This window comes from Artemia sp. Qi Xiang Cuo, chromosome 20, assembly GCF_049724085.1.
Source record: "Artemia sp. Qi Xiang Cuo chromosome 20, ASM4972408v1, whole genome shotgun sequence".
NCBI lineage: Eukaryota > Metazoa > Arthropoda > Branchiopoda > Anostraca > Artemiidae > Artemia > Artemia sp. Qi Xiang Cuo.
Window position 1 is genome coordinate 26,795,935 of NC_142813.1, and position 18,013 is coordinate 26,813,947.

Consider the following 18,013-nt stretch of genomic DNA (forward strand, 5'->3'; position numbering starts at 1 on the left):
AATTAAAGAACATTTTTAAAATAAAAAGTTTTCAAAGTTAATAAAGAGCGAGATTGAAACATAAAAGAAGCAGAGAAAAAGTGGTGCAATAAAAAAAACTTGTAAGAAACAGATATAACTATGAATGAGTAAACCTAAAACTATCCTAAATAAAAATTAATAATATAATAAAGTCGAAGTATAAACAAACAGAAATGACAACAAACAAGAGCAGTGCTAGCGCCCCCTTAGACACTATAAAGCAGTGTGATTTACGCTGTCCTGAAAACAAAAACAGATTTTTAACAGTTGTTTTTTTATCATTATTAATTTAAAAAAAAAGTCTTTCAGGTAGAAATAAAGACCGAGGTTGAAACTTAAACTGAACAAAAGTTATTGTTTCGAAGCATATCCAACACATACCTATTAACTATCTCAAATAAACCAACTCGTGATATTTCCCATTTATTTGTACAATTTTGAAGGACTGGCGCTTTACTGAAAACACAAAACATTACAATATTTGTGTGTAGTATAAATATAAAGTACTATAAGATGTCTCAGAGTAAAGAAAAATGTATATGTATTTAAGGACGTTTTTATGCATCCTTGACATCCTGATGCCTTGATGAATGCCCTGGCATGGGTAGGCAATTGGAGCTGTTTCTATGCAATGAGATGGTTTGGGGCATCCCCTCCATAATAAGTTCCTTTCTTTTTCCTTATCCCAGTCAGGGAAATCTTGCTTACATTGCCTCAGGGTGGACCTTTCACGAATTTTCCGAATAAAAACCGTAAATACTAACAGCCCTGCATGGTGACCTTGAGGAGTCGCGCCCTTCAAGAAAATTATAGTCTAGTAAGCGATACGAGTCGGACAAGTCGGAAAAGATTTTTTTTTTTCATAAAATAAATTTTTCAAAGTCATAGAATCTTAATGAACATCGCACCATCAGATTCAGAGTACCAGCGAACCCTATTGTAGAGGTTTCAAGCTCCTATCTGCAAAAATGTGAAATTTGTATTTTTGGTCAGAAGAAAGTTTATTTGTTTTTTTATTGTCTTTTTTTTTCAGGGGTGATCGTATCGATCCAGTGGTCCTAGAATATCGGGAGGGGGCTCATTTGAACGGAAATTAAAAGTTCTAGTGCCTTTTTTAAGTGACCAAAAAAACTGGAGGGCAACTAGGCCCCCTCTCACGCCTTTTTTCTCGAAATCGTCCGATCAAAATTTTGAGATAGCCATTTTGTTCAGAATAGTTGAAAGGCCGAATAACTATGCCTTTAGAGATATGACCATGGAACCCCACAGCCCCTGGGAAATGGTCTTTAAGTTAAAAATTTGTCAATTGTCTACGTGTAGTATTTGTTAGTGGGAAGTATGATTACATTTTTCGGGTGAGGGGGGCGAATTTTTTACTGGTGGGATTTTACAAGGGGAAAATTTTTCGCGAGGAGGGAAATTTTCAGGGGGAGAATTTTCCAGGGGAAATTTTACACTGGGGGAATTTGTCAGAACTATTCGAAATTCTTCTTATGTCTTGCTTTCTCTTTGCCGATTCATTTTTACGCATGGAGACGTTAAGGGTAAGTGTTCAGGATAAAGCTTCACCAGGATTGAATTCTCTAGAGAGTAAATCCGTGGAGAGCAAGGATTTTTCCGTGAAGGTGTGACCACACTGTCTGGCATTACTTAAAAACTATCAGAAATTAAATATTAAAAAAAACAAGTTTTTCCAACTGCATGGACAGATTAACATCATAAATTAAAACAAGTAGAAACATTTACGTATGTGAGAGAAGCTTCTCTTCCTCAGCATCTTATTCTCTATGCTGAGACTTGAACTCTTTCTCAATTCTAAGAGGATGATACCTAAGACACTCTATTCGTTCAATTAGAACAATAAGAAACTCTTTTTAAAAGTGCTAAAAAACTTTAGCATAAAGAACGAGGTACTGAGGAGAAGCAACCCCCTCAAATACGTAATAATGTCGGTTCGGTTTAAGTTTTAATGTTGCTCCTTACTTTCCGTCTAAAAATTGTTTTTTTTTTTATTTAATTAACGTTTAGGAGGCACATTTGATACCACCTTCCAGTCTCAGTCTCAAACACAGACAACAAAACAGTAAACCTAATCGAAATCACTGTCAGAAATAGCTTGTAAAAGTACATAGCAGTACTTCCGGACCCCTGGATAACTACTCATTTTTAAGATTTCTAAATTTTCTATTTATTATTCTAGAAATCATTTCAACAATGGGGCTAGGGAATCCCCGTACATCTTAAGCACTTTAAGATTTTACTTTCAACTTCAATTTTTAACTGATGATTACTAGATTGCCTGCTTGAACAAAGCTATCCATCCGAAATCAGAAACATGGTTCAAAGAAACTATAAGGGCCGTTCTTTTACTCATCTATGTGCTAAGATCTTACATCTTTTGACAAAGAGCGCTTAAAAGTGAAATCTTAGCACTAAGATCTTACATCATATGGCGTTTTTTTGCCAAGGTCTTTCATCATTCTGCTCTGATCAGCGGTCTGAGATCAATGATGAGTATATCATCAAAGTTCTCTACTCATTTTTTTGTATGGAAGGAAAACGGTGTCCTTTAAACTTTTTGCTAGCATTAACGACCTGTAAAATTTGGGAACAAAGAAGAGTCAAAAGAACAGAAATCTTTGCAGAAAGATGCAAGATCTTAGATGTAAGATCTTAGTGCAAAAGAACGGGTCTATAGATTGGCAGAGTCGGAAGTCCCCTCTGACAGACCACTTCCGCTCCCATTGTAGGCTCTGGCTCAAGGAAGATCGATAACCGTGCTTCTTGGCAACAGGCAAGAATTATAAGGAGTTTTCCAAAATGTAGAATCATATTCATTAATCCCACCAGAAGACCATACTTTCCGTAAAGGCCATAGAGGTTAGACCCATTTTACTTTCTCGGAACAAAATGAAATCGGTGGCATTTCAGGAAAAAAAAAGTGCTGCTCCTGCAACACCATTAGGAGATTTCTGTTCTTTCTTGAAAAAGTGAATTTCTACAATAAAAATCATACTTCTGCATTGTGTCCTAAGTCATGGATGCCCATGCCCAAAGTTAAAGATCGGTATAAAAGATATGTGACTAGATGATGTGGATGTATTTTGCAAGTGAAATGCTAGAAGAGTAAATGTCGCAAAATAAGTTCTCATACCTCGTGGAAGTATTAGAGATAAAAGGGATGGAAACAGGAAAGTTTTTTTCCTTTTTGATACTTAATTTAAATTATAAAAATAAGGCGTTTAGTGAAGATAGTTAATGCCTAATTAGATACTTAAAAAATATGCTTAATTTAAAAAAAAAGATTGGGTCCACGATGAAGAAAATGTGTTTTTTCTCTTCGGCACAAAATCTGATAACTACTTCTGAAATTTTCTGGGCTTTGGGTGATAATGTTTATAGATCCCAACATTTTTTGGTATTTAACTAAAAATGAATTTTGATTTTTGATTTTTAACTAATAATGAATGGGCTTTTCCCGAAAATGGATGAATAGGTGATAAAATAGAAAAAAGATTTAAAAAAACTACTTACTTATTGGTAAAAAAAAAAAGAAAAACTTCCAATTGCTATCTTAAGCAGCACTGAAAACCTCATTCTCAACATGCTATTTTAAGCGCAGGTTAACAGCACCTAATTGGAGAATACGTTTTCTAAGCATGCATACAGAAACAGTTTGACATACCGACTCCATGCTACGACATTCATATCTAGCCTCTGGTAAATAGGGACTGCCAGCTTTTATACCTGCATACAGATAGAGAGAGAAATTTCACGTCCAGATGTTTTCCATGGAATATCCATCCCAGCAAAATTGAGGAATAAATGGAGCCTAAAATATGACCTTCTTACATACACGATTACTGTTTGTTCCTGTTGCATTGTGTATGTTCCTATCTTATTGTATTTCCTAATCATCACATGCTTAAAATTTTCTAGTAATTTTGTAAATTTTAGTTAGTTTTCCGTGGAACCCGAGACCTCTTCTTTTTCTCTTTTTTGTCGAGGCTATTTTTTCTAATATAAACTTATTATAAATAAATGTCTTGTATCTATTGATTGCACTACAGGCTTTCATTTCATAATGTATGTAAATCTTCAAATATTCACAATTCTATTTTATATTCTGAAAAGCTCTACGTAGTCTACTTGAATTGTTAAAATTAGCGTTTCTTTTCTTTCTTCATTTTCTTACTTATTTTTTCAAGTATTTTGTGTTTATCAAGGCTCAAGGTTCTTTATTATAAATAAAAATAATGTACAACATTTTCCATTGACAGGAAGCAGAGTTCGTATGCCAGTGGGAAAAAAAACAACAAACTATACACCTTATCATTGAAAAAAAGAAGAATTAATCTTGCCTAAACTACTTTTTATAAAAGAAATAACATTGATATGGCACTCCGAGCTACCGTCAACACACGTCCATTCGAGACAATATCATCTGAACAATATCAATTATCGGGCAACTGCGGACACGAAGTGCAGAAAGATCTGATCCAATCTTTAACAAAGTAATAATAATAACAAATACAAAACACATTCCTTCACCAAAAATAAATTTTTACTTTTTGGAGCATTGTACAAGCAGCGTACGGAGCAGAGATCTAATGGCAGCAAGTGACAAAATTGCATCTATATATGTAACAAACGACAAACAAATAAAAGAAAGCAAATACCGCACTGTAAATCTTTATCTTTCGGATTTTGGCACAGGGACAAGATCTAGATAGAGTAAAAAACGGATGTTCTGGGACATAAAGAACACAGGTTCATTCATAAGAACACAGAACACAGGTTCATTCATATCTCTGAAGAGCTCCACGGTCGAATTTAACTTTGAACGAAGATTGGACACTTAGGAGATAGGACACTAAGACAACGAGAGAATATCCAAAATTGTATTTAACAATTCCGTCGTTGATTTATTTAGTAAAAGGGAAGGAGACGATAGAAATGACTTAAGGATACGAGCAGCCTTATTGTGTATCTTTTGAAGTGGAATAAGGTTAGAATGAAAAGTATCTAGGCAAAACAAACCTGCAAAATCAAAATGAGACGGTACTAAAGTAAAATAAAGTGACTCTAGTGCAGAGTAAAGAATTATATTTTTTCAACTTGTTCATAACACCAACACCACGTGGTGTTTTCGCACGGAAAAAATTGATGTGATCCTTCCATGAATAATTTTCGTCGTTAACCACAATAAGATGACGAATACTTCTCAATCTTTCAACAGACGATAAACCGTCTTCTCGCACAAAACAAATGTTGGTTATTTCTGGAAACCTACACCCGACTCTATAATAAATAAACTTATTTTTTTCTTATTCAGCCCATGTTTATTCTCATCAATCCATTTCGAAATACACCGGTATGCGTAGGAAATTCAACTGAAGCTCATTTAAAGATTTATCGCACACAGAAGCAGCTGTGCCATGAACAAACTGTGCATCTAGAGAAGACAAGCTGTAGCACAACACAGATCATTAATATAGTACAGGCAAACCAGCCAAAAATATGGGTCGACCCCCAACAAACTGTAACAGAAATGATTTTTATACCATATTGTAGAGAGAGAAAAAAGCTGAACAATATATTCAAAGTTGCACATTCTAGGTCGACGCAAAACTATTTTTTTTTTTTTTGCTTTTCGTGTCAATTTTTTCAGTTTTTTATAAAAAAAAATGAACCAGTGGTAAATGTTCGTTTTTGTGTTTATGAAGTATCATCCCGATATAAAATAAAGAGCTGAGGCCGACAATGAAATCAAATTTGATGTACAATGTACCAGAAAAAAGCTTCATAATCATCCATATGCGATTTTACCTTTCTCATCGTTGTGACCTATTTTTCACCCTACTATCAGAAGGCCACCATTCTCAGATAAAATGATGAGCTGAGCTCTAAAACCAATTTAACCTGATGTACTGTCTACTAGAAAGCCCGTTTCATATTCACCAGTATGCACTTTTTTATTTTCATTTGTTAGCACTTATTGTCCATCATTTCTTCGATTGTTGGTAAAAACAAATTGCAACAGAAATGATTTTTACACCATGTTATAGAGGAAAAAAAGCTGAACGACACATCCAAAGTTGCACATTCTAGGTCAACGCAAAACTAGTTTTTTTTGCTTTTCGGGTCAATTTTTCAGTTTTTTCTAAAAAAAATGAACTGTCAGTAAATGTTCGTTTTTCTGTATATGAAGTATCATCCCAATATAAAATGAAGAGCTGAGCCCGAAAATGAGAGTAAATTTGATGTAAAATGTACCAGAAAAAAGTTTCATAATCATCAAAATGTGATTTTAACCTTCTAGTCGTTATGACCTCTTTTTCACCATGCTATCAGAAGGTAACAATTCTCAGAAAAAGTGACGAGCTGAGCCCAAAAATTAAATTAACCTGATGTAATGTCTACTAGAAAACACGTTTCATATTCATCAATATGCACTTTTTTCGATAGGAAGAGACTGGTCCAATACAGAACCTCAAAACTGTGGTTCCAATACTATGGTATCCGTACTGCAAAATTTCTTAAGAGCCGAAAGATCTGGGTCATGGGATCTCCACTTAGAATCCGCCTCTGACATGCCAACTTATCGGGCGGCATCAGGGCACAACAATTACACAAAATCCTGCCAGCTTTATCTCCAGCGAATGGTCAAGCTCCAAGAAACCCAACCTGCCGTTTATCAAGCCTTCTAGAATGGGATGCATGTGATCAGACGTTCTGATATATTATGAGCTGAGCACTCCATGGATCTTTTCATTGAGTAGGAGCTCATGCATTGTCTCAAAATGGCTGGTGGCCTTATCGATGGAAGTGGTATGACAGAGGTTCAAAGGTCTTTATGGGTTCTGTCTCAACCAGTCTGCTCTTCACTAAATCTTCTGATGAAGGGTGTGTCACAAGTTTTCTATGGAACTAAGGAACAACATGAGAAAACGTTTGAGTTGAGGTAGCTAACAGACTGTAAAGACACCTAGATTGTTATTGATTTCCTAGAAAAAGGATCACCATTTAATGGGGATCTTCAACTAAGAAACATCACCAACAGTCTGACAGCCTACGAATCTGCCAACGTTGATTCTGCTAGAGATTTAGGCCTAAAGATCATTGACTCCATGTCTGGAGAGTTGGTCGCTGATTTGGTGTTTCGACGAAAACAACAGGCAGTTCAAAATTACTACAAAGCAGAATCCAGGTGGAGATTGCAAAAGACTGGACCCCACTCTCCTTTTTCAGAAGTTTATCACGCTAGCAAAGAGGATCAATATTACGGAACCTGTGTACTTTCAACACAAAATCTGTTTATACCTAGACTCACTTTTGATACTTCTTACATGCTCCGGTCTCCGAACAAGCCAGAGTTTGCCAAGGCTATAGCACAGGCTTGCAATCTTGAGAAGCGCTCTACTCCCCTTCCCAAAGGCAATCGATATATCATTGACGGTGGAGCTCTTCTGCACCGAATTCCATGGGCCAAAAACGAACGATACTCCGAAATTCTTGGCCATTATGCTATTTACGCGACCCAAAAGTATCCATCTGCAACTATTGTGTTCAACGGCTACGATGGCGGAGCTACTATAAAGGATATGGCCCAGTCGAATAGAAGTTATATAATCGTCTGCGAGATCTTCTTCACATCAGATACGCAGCTGAAGGTGAAAAAGGATGAGTTCTTGTCCTGCAGGAATTACAAGGCCAGGTTTATCTGCTGATGCAGTGATGCAGATGTCCCAATGGTGCAAGCTGCTGTTGATTCTTTCCGGTATTACGACACTGCCGTCATTGGATATGATACCAATCTTTTGGTTCTGATGTGTTATCATGGGGACCAATCAAGCAAGAAACTATTCTTTGCATCTGAGCCAAAGTCAAACAAAGCTACCTGAATATAGGATATTCACAAATTGAAAGAGAAGCTGGGCCAAGAGATGTGTCATCTAATTCTTTTTGCTCACGCTATCTTAAGTTGTGACTCTACTTCACGGTTTCACAGTGTGGGAAAAGGCCTTACTCTGAAGAAGCTAATGACAGATGCCGATTTTCGTACATCAGCTGCAGTTTTCACGCTGAAGTCAGCTTCGAAGGAGGAAGTAAGGGTTGCTGTAGAAGACACTTTGCTCATGATATATGGCTCATCAATAGGGGGAAATCTTAATGAACTCTGCAGGGAAGTTTGTAAAAAGAACGTGACTACTGCTAGCGCGTTCTTCCACCCAGAACAGTTACCGCCAACTTCTGATGCGGCTAAATTCCACAGTTACAGGGTTTTCTACCAAGTTCAGGTATGGAGTGGAGATCCTGATTCTGAACTTAAAGCCGAGAAATGGGGTTGGAAAAATAAAGATGACTTCTTGTATGACTCCCTGTCTTTTTTTGGCTACCTTGTGATTGCGAAAACTGAAAAACCCCGCTTTTTTGTATTCTGAGTCAATTTTTATGATATCTTTTTATATTTACTATATTTGATTCATTCTCCTGATTTGGTTCTAAAACATATTTTTTAAATAGCGAATTGTTTACCTGTGCTGACTTCAAAATTCCAGACAAAATCCACGGCTGAGAAGGCGTATCATACTTTTACACTTACGAGACACGAACGGGCAGTCTTCATTTAAAAGCTTTTGGAATTTTTAGAGGAGCATAACTGCAGACACTTCGGCGCACTTCGATTCGCGAGTAAAATTTCAATCGATTCAAGACAAATTATTTTTAAGATTAGAAATATTAACTTTGTTAAAATTCCTGTTTCTAATATTCACAACATTTGTAGGGCGATAATTTAAGCATAGATCAAACATTACAGAACAGTGATCAGACTCATCATTTGGAAGAACTCGTGTTTTGAAAAGATTAATTGACGTAAAAATATTACCTAATGACGTTGCAATTTGCTCTGTTATTCTTATAGGAATTCCACATGACGGAACGAACGACTTCCCAAAATTTAATCGCAAACAGTCACGCGGGAGTTTTTTGTGAGAGTGTTGATTTCGCACCTCATATTTATTTTAATTACAGGACAGGATATCAAAGTTAAGATCCCCCATAATCACGATCTGATCCCTCTTTTCATCAGTTTTCTTTGAAAAATGTTCATATATATTAAAATATTCCGGGACTGATGCAGAATGTAGCCGTCATACTAAAAAAAAACTTCTTCTATTTTTAATTTACCATAATCTCGATCTAAAGACTTTCAAAAACCATTTCCTTATTAATACTAGACAACTCATTCTTAATTATCCATGGGATCCTATTCTGAACAAAAAATGCTAGCCCTCCACCTAACTGTGATATTCTACTACTGTAAGCAAAACCACAACCATCACACTTTACAAAGATTTCACTACCATTCATAAGCAAAGTTTTCCGTTGACCTAAAATGGCTATTTTGTCATCATCAAAAGCAAAGTAATAAAAACCAAACTGTTAAGTAAACCTCAGCAATTAGTGAGATCTGTATTCAGAGCTCCGCCATAAATTCTCCCACACTTGCTTACAGATCAACATTGACTAAAAGGGAAGCTAGACAAACATTCAACATATACTTCTTCTGTTAATGGGGCTTTACATGGAGAGGAAATGATTAAAGCTCCTATTTTATTGCAGAGACGACAGTTCATCTCGGACGATTGTACTTTATTTCGAAATGCAAAAGCAATGAAGATGAATAGATAGATAGACTTTTTAGTTTTGACAGTTCACAAAAAATATAATACAAATTGATAGCCATAATACAAGTAGGCACTGATAACCTTATTATAGGCAGCGCAATAGCGCTGCCAAAGTAAAAGACGATGTTGGCACAATGTATTATTTATTTTCTGGTTTTGGCCAGGGCACTTCGTATCAAAGGAGTTGTCGTAAAAACTTCGAAACGGGATCATTCGACTTGAAATTGGAATGGCTAGTGCGCTTTTTAATAGTTGAAAGTGACTGGAAGGCAACTAACACCCCTTCCACGCCCACCATTTCCCCAAACACATCCAATCAAAATTTTGAGACAGCCATTTTGTTCAACGTAGTTGATTTCCACATAGAAATAATGTTTTTGAGGAGGACACTCCCCCGAGAGCCCTCAGGGCAAGGGTAGCCATTTTGTTTAACATAGTTGAAAGTTCTGGAAATTAAGTCTTTGAAGATGACACCCCCCCCACAGCCCTCAGGGCGAGTGTTACAAAATATGTTCTGGGGGCACGTTTGGTTTTTATTGAAGCTTTGTCAGAGTAACTTGGAGATAGACTCATACGATTTAAAATTAAAAGGGTTAGTGTTCATTTTAATAGCCGACAACGATTTCAGGGCAACAAACCCCCCTCTCAAACCGACCTTTTAGCAAACACATCCAATATGAATTTTGAGATAACCATTTTGTTCAACGTAGTTGACAGTTCTGGAAATTATGTATTTGAGGATGACAAACCCCCCAGAGCCCCCAGGGCAGAGGTTGTAAGTTATGCCCTGGGGGCATATAAGGTTTTTTATAGATAGCGTTGTCGTAGAAACTTCAAAAGGGGCTCATTTAATTGGAAATTGAGAGAGCTAGTACCGTTTTTAATAGTCAAAAGTGATTGGAGGGTAATTAACCCCCCTCTCACGCCCACCATTTCCCCAAACACATCTAATCAAAATTTTCAGAAAGCCATTTTTTCAACGTAATTGAAAGTTCTGGAAATTAGGTCTTTGAGGATGACACTCCCACCAGAACCTTTAGGGCTAAGGTTGTAAGTTGTTCCCTGGAGATATGTAATGTTTTTATCGAAATGACTAGGGCCCTTTTTAATAGTCGAAAGTAATTGGAAGGCAACTAACACCCCTTCCAAGCCCACCATTTCCCCAAACACTTCCAATCAAAATTTTAGAGATAGCCATTTTGTTAAACGCAGAGGAATGTTCTGGATATTATGTCTTTGAGCAGGACACTCCCCCCAAAGTTTTAAGAGCAAGAGTTATAAGTTATTCCAGGGGGCATATAAGGTTTTTGTTGAAAGTTTTGTCGTAGAGACTTGAAAAGGGGCTCATTCGATTGGAAATTCAAAGGGCTATTGTTGTAAGTTATGCCCTGGGGGCATATAAGGTTTTATAGAAAGCGTTGTTGTACAGACTTCAAAAAGGGGTCATTCGATTGGAAATTGAAACGGTTAGTGCTGTTTTTAATAGTGGAAAATCATTTTTAGGGCAACAAACCCCCTCTCTGGCTCATCATTTCCCCAAAGACGGACAATCAAAATTTTGAGATAGGCATTTTTTTCAACGTAATTGGAAGTTCTGGAAATTATGTCTTTGAGCATGGCAAACCCCCCAGAGCCCCCAAGGCAAAGGTTATAAAATATGCCCTAGGGGCATATAAGGTTGTTACAGATAGCGTTTTCATAGAAACTTCAAAAGAGGCTCATTTATTTCGAAATTGAGAGGGCTAGTGCCCTTTTTAACAGTCGAAAATGATTGGAGGGTAACTAACCCCCCCTCTCACGCCCACCATTTTCCCAAATGTGGTAAAGCTTTCTAATTTAGCCAATTTGGAATTTAGTAAAAAATATATTAAGACGCAAATACAAAGTTTCGAAATACCCCTTTTTATTAAGATAAAGATACAAATCCTGGAATGTGTAAGCTTGGAGGGAATTTGCTCAATAACGAATTTCCTGGCTAAATACGTCAATGAATCGGATGGACGTGGTTGGTTTTTCATATATATACTCAGATTTTTCAGACTGAGGACACACTCTTTGACTTGCAGGGCAAACCTCTGCCCGTTTATTATCTTATTAGAAATACCTTTGGAACAGTGTCGGATAAGTGTAAGTGTCTAAATATCTTATTATATATTATTGTAGTTTTCTGAGACTTGTGATCTACTTGGGACAGCCAGTCCCAGTAGATTATATATATCTGGTATTATTATATGTTAACTGAATAAAAGTACTGTGTTTCAGCCAACCTCTCTACAATCTAGAATTAGTCTCTAGAATTTACCCAACTGGTTCACTTCATTAGTCCAGTCATAGCCTAAGGCCCATTACAAGATCTCAATTACCTTTGGCTCATCGTTCATCTCCCCTATAAAGTGAGAATAAAGACATCTACCACTACATCACTTAAATACCATAAGAACCACGTTACCACAACTGGTGGCCGTTGAAAAAACTGGGTCGAGAGGGCTAGATAAAAAAATAGTAGATTTAAATAAAATGGCTTTACCAGAAGAAAAAATGACTTCCCTATCAACGGTACTTGAAATTGCAAAAATTATACCCGAATACGCAGGAATTTCAGATGTAGATGAGTTTATCGAAAAATTAAAAATTTTCAACGACCTAAGTGAATCGTTTGACGATAATGTCAAAGAGCAATGCGCTGCAGCCATATTAAATGTAAGCGCCCTTAAACATTTTGAGGCAATTAAGGAAAAAGATCCCAAGGACATTGGCACTCTAATTGAATCGATTAAAACAATACTCATGGAGAAGAGCATCTCTGAGAGCCTAAGAGCAGAGGTAGTGACATTCAATATCTGTAACCTAGTGGAATGTGTGACGTCACTGGATAAATTGAATTGACTGGAGTTTCTGTCCAATGCATTAATTGAACTTTTGACTTTCTTAAATTGAGATAATTTCATAAGATATCCAAGTGCGGTATGCCAGTTTGGCAATAATAACGATTATAGTGAAAGAAAAGAGAAGGAAGGGAAGAAGGGAAGAGGAAAAGAAGGAAGAAGGGGGAAAAAGGAAAAAAAGTCGGAAGATCTGGCTTTCGCTCGGTTACCTGGATTTCCATGGTGGCCAATAAGGATACTTAGTGTTCTCAGTTCCGGAAAGAAATTTCTAGTGTTCAAGTACAGGGATCGTAAAACAGCAACTGTTACGATTGAAAATATGATGGACTTTGAAACTAATAAACAGGCATGCGGTACTAGTAAACATGCATCCATCAAAAAAGCAATGGCTGACCAGAATAAAAATCCAAACTCTTACATGGAAACTGCTGCTAGCCTTGGAATTGAGAAGGAAGTACGGCCTGAGATTTCTGAACTGAGAGCGGAGATTTCGCAGGTTGATGGCTCAATTAGTGATGTTTTGAAGAAAAATATTGCAAAGGAGCTCGGTAAGGTCAAACTCTCACAAGATGACCTTGAGAAAATAAAACAAACTGTTTATTCATCCGTTATGTTGGAACTTAAAAGTAGCCACGAAAAATTAGTGGACCGAATCGGAGCGCTGGAGTCTAAAGTCGATTTCTTTGCACAAGCATTGTCAAACCTGCAGTATGACTTCGATGAAATGCAACAAGCTAGTAAGTCTTCCTACATAGTTACTTATCACCTACCTGGTCTGAATGAAACAACAAGGCATCCCATAAATAATGTGCTAGACTTAATAACAAACAAACTAGGTCTACGATCGGTATCCGAGTCTGACATTGTAGATGTTAATATTTTGGGAAAGTAGTAGCAGAAAAACCCCCCCCCCCCTAGTTGAAGTCGGATTTAAAAGCCCAACAGTAGCAAGAGAAGTATTGAAGAATCGGAGCCAGCTGAAAGGATCGAAATGTTTTGTAAGTGTAAGCCTTACTCGTCGTTGACAGGAAGTTGTAAATGCTGCTAGGGATGCAGTGGGTATAAGAAATGCGTGGTCATCGCAGGGCCGTATCCTTGCAAAGCCTGGCGATCAAGTAGTTAGAAGTAAAGACCTGTCAGAAGTTGTATCGCTGAACCGTCTTCAAGAAGCCAGGGTTCTGGCTAACAGACAGGAGAGTGACTACACTGCTTTGGTGAGAGTAAGGTGAACTTTTTGTTTCAAGATGTCTCTGCTGACTAGTAGACTATCTAATCTTGCAGGAAATTACTTTAATTTAGCTAATGTATGTGAACGAGGTCTTTGTGAACGTGATGGTGAGACTGAAAAAGTGAGTTCAGACCTGAATATTCCGGTATCTAAGTATATTGATCCTTGTGATCTGAGGCAAATTAAATCGTCGAGTGATTTTATCATAGCCACGTATAATTGTCAGGGGCTTGAAACTGCGTTTGATACACTACTTACCACAGTTATTGAAAGTAATCTTTGTTTTGATGTAATATCACTAACTGACTTTCTTGAGTGAAATTTCGCCTTTAAGATGCGGAAAGGTGGAATAGGAATTTACGTGCGGAATGATATTTCTGTAACTGTAGAAGATACTTTAGGTGTCTGGGTTGAAGGTCGGTTTGAGTCTTTTGTTGTTAACGTAAAAAAGTATGATGTTGAAATTTTGATTGCTATTACTTATAGGACACCTAGTTCTAACCCCACGGAAACGTGTCAGCATTTTGAGAATGCTTGTCGGAATTTAGGGTCGTGTAACAACTCATGTATGCTAATGGGTGATTTCAACTATAATTTATTGGAGCTAGGAAATAATCTGAATGCAAAATTTTTAACAACTATGATGTCATTTAATTTTTTACCGTCGATTAGCATACCGGCGCGAATCACAGAACGCAGAGTCACGCTTATTGATAACATATTAATTAGTGAAGATATTTCTGACCGGCTGAAATCATCAAATGTGCTAATTGCGCCAGGTTCGGAACATCTTGCATTTGTAACAGTTTCGTTTAGCGATTTATCATCATATCCAAATGACCAGCATAAAATTGAAGAGAAAATATTTGTTTTCAATGAACCAAATTTAAATAAATTAAAAGATCATTTAAGAAAACTAGAATGGAGTGGTGTTTAGAGTCAGAATGACCCTGAAGAAGGTTATGTTTTGTTTTTTGATAAGATTCGTGAAGAAATGCACAAGTGTTGTAAGATTGAAGAACCACGTGAGAATAGATCGAGAAAGAAAAATAATTTTAAACCTCCGTGGTTAACAAAGGAATTAGAGAACATGATAAAAATAAGAAACAAGCTTTATAGTAGAATGTTGAAGAAACCGTCGAATGAAAATCGAGATATTTATGTTAGTTATCGAAATGTTGTCAATAAGAAAAAAACGAGATGCCAAGAAGAATTATTTTTTTAACGCCTTTGAACTTACAAAGAATGATGTATCTTCAACATGGAAAATTATTAATCGAATTTTGAGGCCAAATAAACACAAAGATAATGAGATCCCTAAGGAGATAGTTAACCCGAATGGGGAGAAAATAGGAAATTATCAATCTATAAGTAGAAAGGCCTCAGGAGGTCCCACGATTCACCCCTGCTGCCACCTACAACTTTTTTTAACACCAAATATGGGCATAGCCTCCCACGCGAACCACGTGGTTTATGGTTTTTGTCAGTGAGAATTTGAAAAACAGGAATTTCGTCACATTTATGTCTGTTTTCTTGGATGGTTATGTGTGTTGGTCGATTTATTTGATGTTTTTCATGGATGGTTATGGATTATTTATGGTTTTTGTCAGTGAGAATGAAAAGACAGGATTTTTCTCACTTGAAAAACAGGAATTTTCTCACTTTTATGTCTGTTTTTTTGGATGCTTATGTGTGTTGTTCGATTTATTTGATGTTTTTCATGGTTGTAAACAGCAATTTATGTCTGCTTTTATGGTTTTTGTCAGTGAGAATGAAAAAACAGGAACTTTCTCACATTTCATGGATGTCAACAGCAATTCATGTTCCTGTTTTATGGTTTTTGTCAGTCAGAATGTACATGCTCTCAGCAAATGTTATGAGTTTCCAGGAAACAGTTAGATCACGTGTTTCCTTCTCAGCCAATCAGAGGACTTGTTTACATAGTAGCGGCGGAGTGAATATAAAGAAAGGGTTTTTTGCTAAAGTTGTATTAGTCTGTGAATAGAATTCAAAGGAGTGAGAAGAACAGTTTTGACTTTACTCATTTGGATATATATTTGTGTTGATGGCGATGAGTGGAATGTTTACCCTATTAGAAGTTGATAGTGGAGTTGATGATAATAATACAAGAGCACCAAACATTGCGGTGGAAATTATGAAAGGATTGCGGCTTTGTCTGGAATGGGATACAGTATATGCAAGATATGTGATATCCCTGAGCAAATTTAAAATGGAAGATCAATTATGTTTTGCCGCTAAAGTTGATATAGCACATGTGAATAGACTTCAATGTGCTTTAAGTGCATTGGTGAAACATATCGAAGACAATAAACTCTATCGCTAATTGTACATGCATAGTATTATTGGTGTTGTAATTGTTCAATAAAACTATTTCGAAATCGAAAACGTTCACTTTCTTTTCTGGTCAGTCTAGAGTCAGCAGTCGGAGTTAAAGTATTGAAAAATGAATAAATTTGAGGAAGAGAGAATTAGATCAAATCTAGTGTTTATGGAAATTCAGTTGATTTTGGATGATGATTTTCTCAAGTTATCTCTTCAACGCAGGATATTCTTTTGTCAGGGAACACTTGACAATATAATGAGGAGTGATTCTCCCCCATTGGACTATTGTATGAAATTCCTAAGATTGGACTCAAGTGTTTATACTCATTTTATTGATATATTAATTGGAACAAAGTGGAATCATATCATGGATATACTTTCGAAAAAGTTGCCAATAGATTCAATGTAGATGGCTCCTCCTTCGAAACAGGTAACGTTGCAGAGTAACTCCTCTCCCCAATTCCTCTCACTGAATTTATGGAGCGAGGACGCTCAGTTTCGTTTTAGCTGTGAGTGAGTTGACATCGGAAACCAAAAAATGTTCTATATATGCCCATTGTGCGTGTAAGCTCTTGGCAGTTGGACTCAATGTGAGAATTGTACAATTATTGATGACTATAGCGAAAAGTGCAAATTATGTAATCCTTGTAAATTACATAGAGGCTATGCAGTACAAATTAAAGGATGTAATTCATGTCTTGAGGAGGTGTGTGACTCTCACCCTAGAGGGCACCTGTGCTCCAATCGCCACCATGATAAATGTAATCAGTGGGAGAACACTTACCCTGGTATGATTGAAAAGAATCATAGTCATGATTTCAGTTTATTTCTAGAAAATTGGTATAATTGCGAATTTAGATTATTCTGCGAAGAGTAATCAGGTATACGATTCAACTGTTGGGCTGACAAGACCATCTTGTTTCTACACCATCACTGTGAAGCAACTACATACTATGACTATAAGCCAAGTAATTTTTATTTGGCAGTTACTGAATGTGATTCACCACTTGAAAACACTCTATGTGATATTGCTTCAAATAGACAGATTGAAACTCGTGAATTTCATGATATGAATGCAAATAGTATCATTGATTATACAAAGAGATATGACAAAAGTGAACTTACATTGTACTGTAGAAAATGTGACCCTGACTTTGCAGTCAATCAAGATCAATATACAGTGAATCCAAATAATTTACCAGCATTAGTGGTTCACGACAGTTGCCTATACATTGATGAAGAAATCTAAAGTGAAAATTTAAAGACATTGTTGTATATACATGCATTTTATTAATAAACAAATTCACAAACATTTTTTAAGCACTTTACTCTTAGGGCACTGAAATCAATACTGTATAGGTCTGAGAGGATATTTTCCACTAGAAAGTCATTCAGACGAGGATTGTCACCATAAATGTGGAGAAACTGTTCGTAGGTATAGCCGCGACATCGGAACACAAAATATAGTAGTGCATGGAAGCCACAGCTTTTAGTTTTCAGATCCTGCTCCCTCTCCCGATTTTGAATAATAATTTTCCCACTGCTCTCAATATAGTTGCTGATGTGAGGTGTGTAGAATGTATAGGGTAGACCAAGAGGGTCAAAAAATTCAATCGTCTTCATTGTTTGAAAGATGCACAGCCAATGACCCGTCAGCACAGTCGACGGACTGCTATTAACAATAATCAAAGTATTGTTGACACGTTGAATTTTTCCAAGATAGTCAGAGGGCAGACAATAGGATTTTTACTGGGACATGTATAGGTCCATTTTAAATACATTGATTATTTGACTGGTGTTCATGGCACTAAGTCTAGTAGAACAATGCCTTCAGGAGTGATTTC

The 18,013-nt window shown here is 36.6% G+C and overlaps 1 protein-coding gene across 1 annotated transcript in view; it reads right to left on the reverse strand.

The window, feature by feature from the left end:
* Positions 1 to 4,656, reverse strand: part of LOC148940050 (alpha-mannosidase 2C1-like) — a 129,907-nt gene extending 125,251 nt beyond the window's left edge. The window contains exon 1 of the mRNA XM_089106061.1: positions 4,590 to 4,656. Coding sequence (XP_088962187.1) covers positions 4,590 to 4,656 — 67 coding nt within the window. The remainder of the gene's footprint in view (positions 1 to 4,589) is intronic.
* Between the last annotated feature and the right edge of the window lie 13,357 nt (positions 4,657 to 18,013).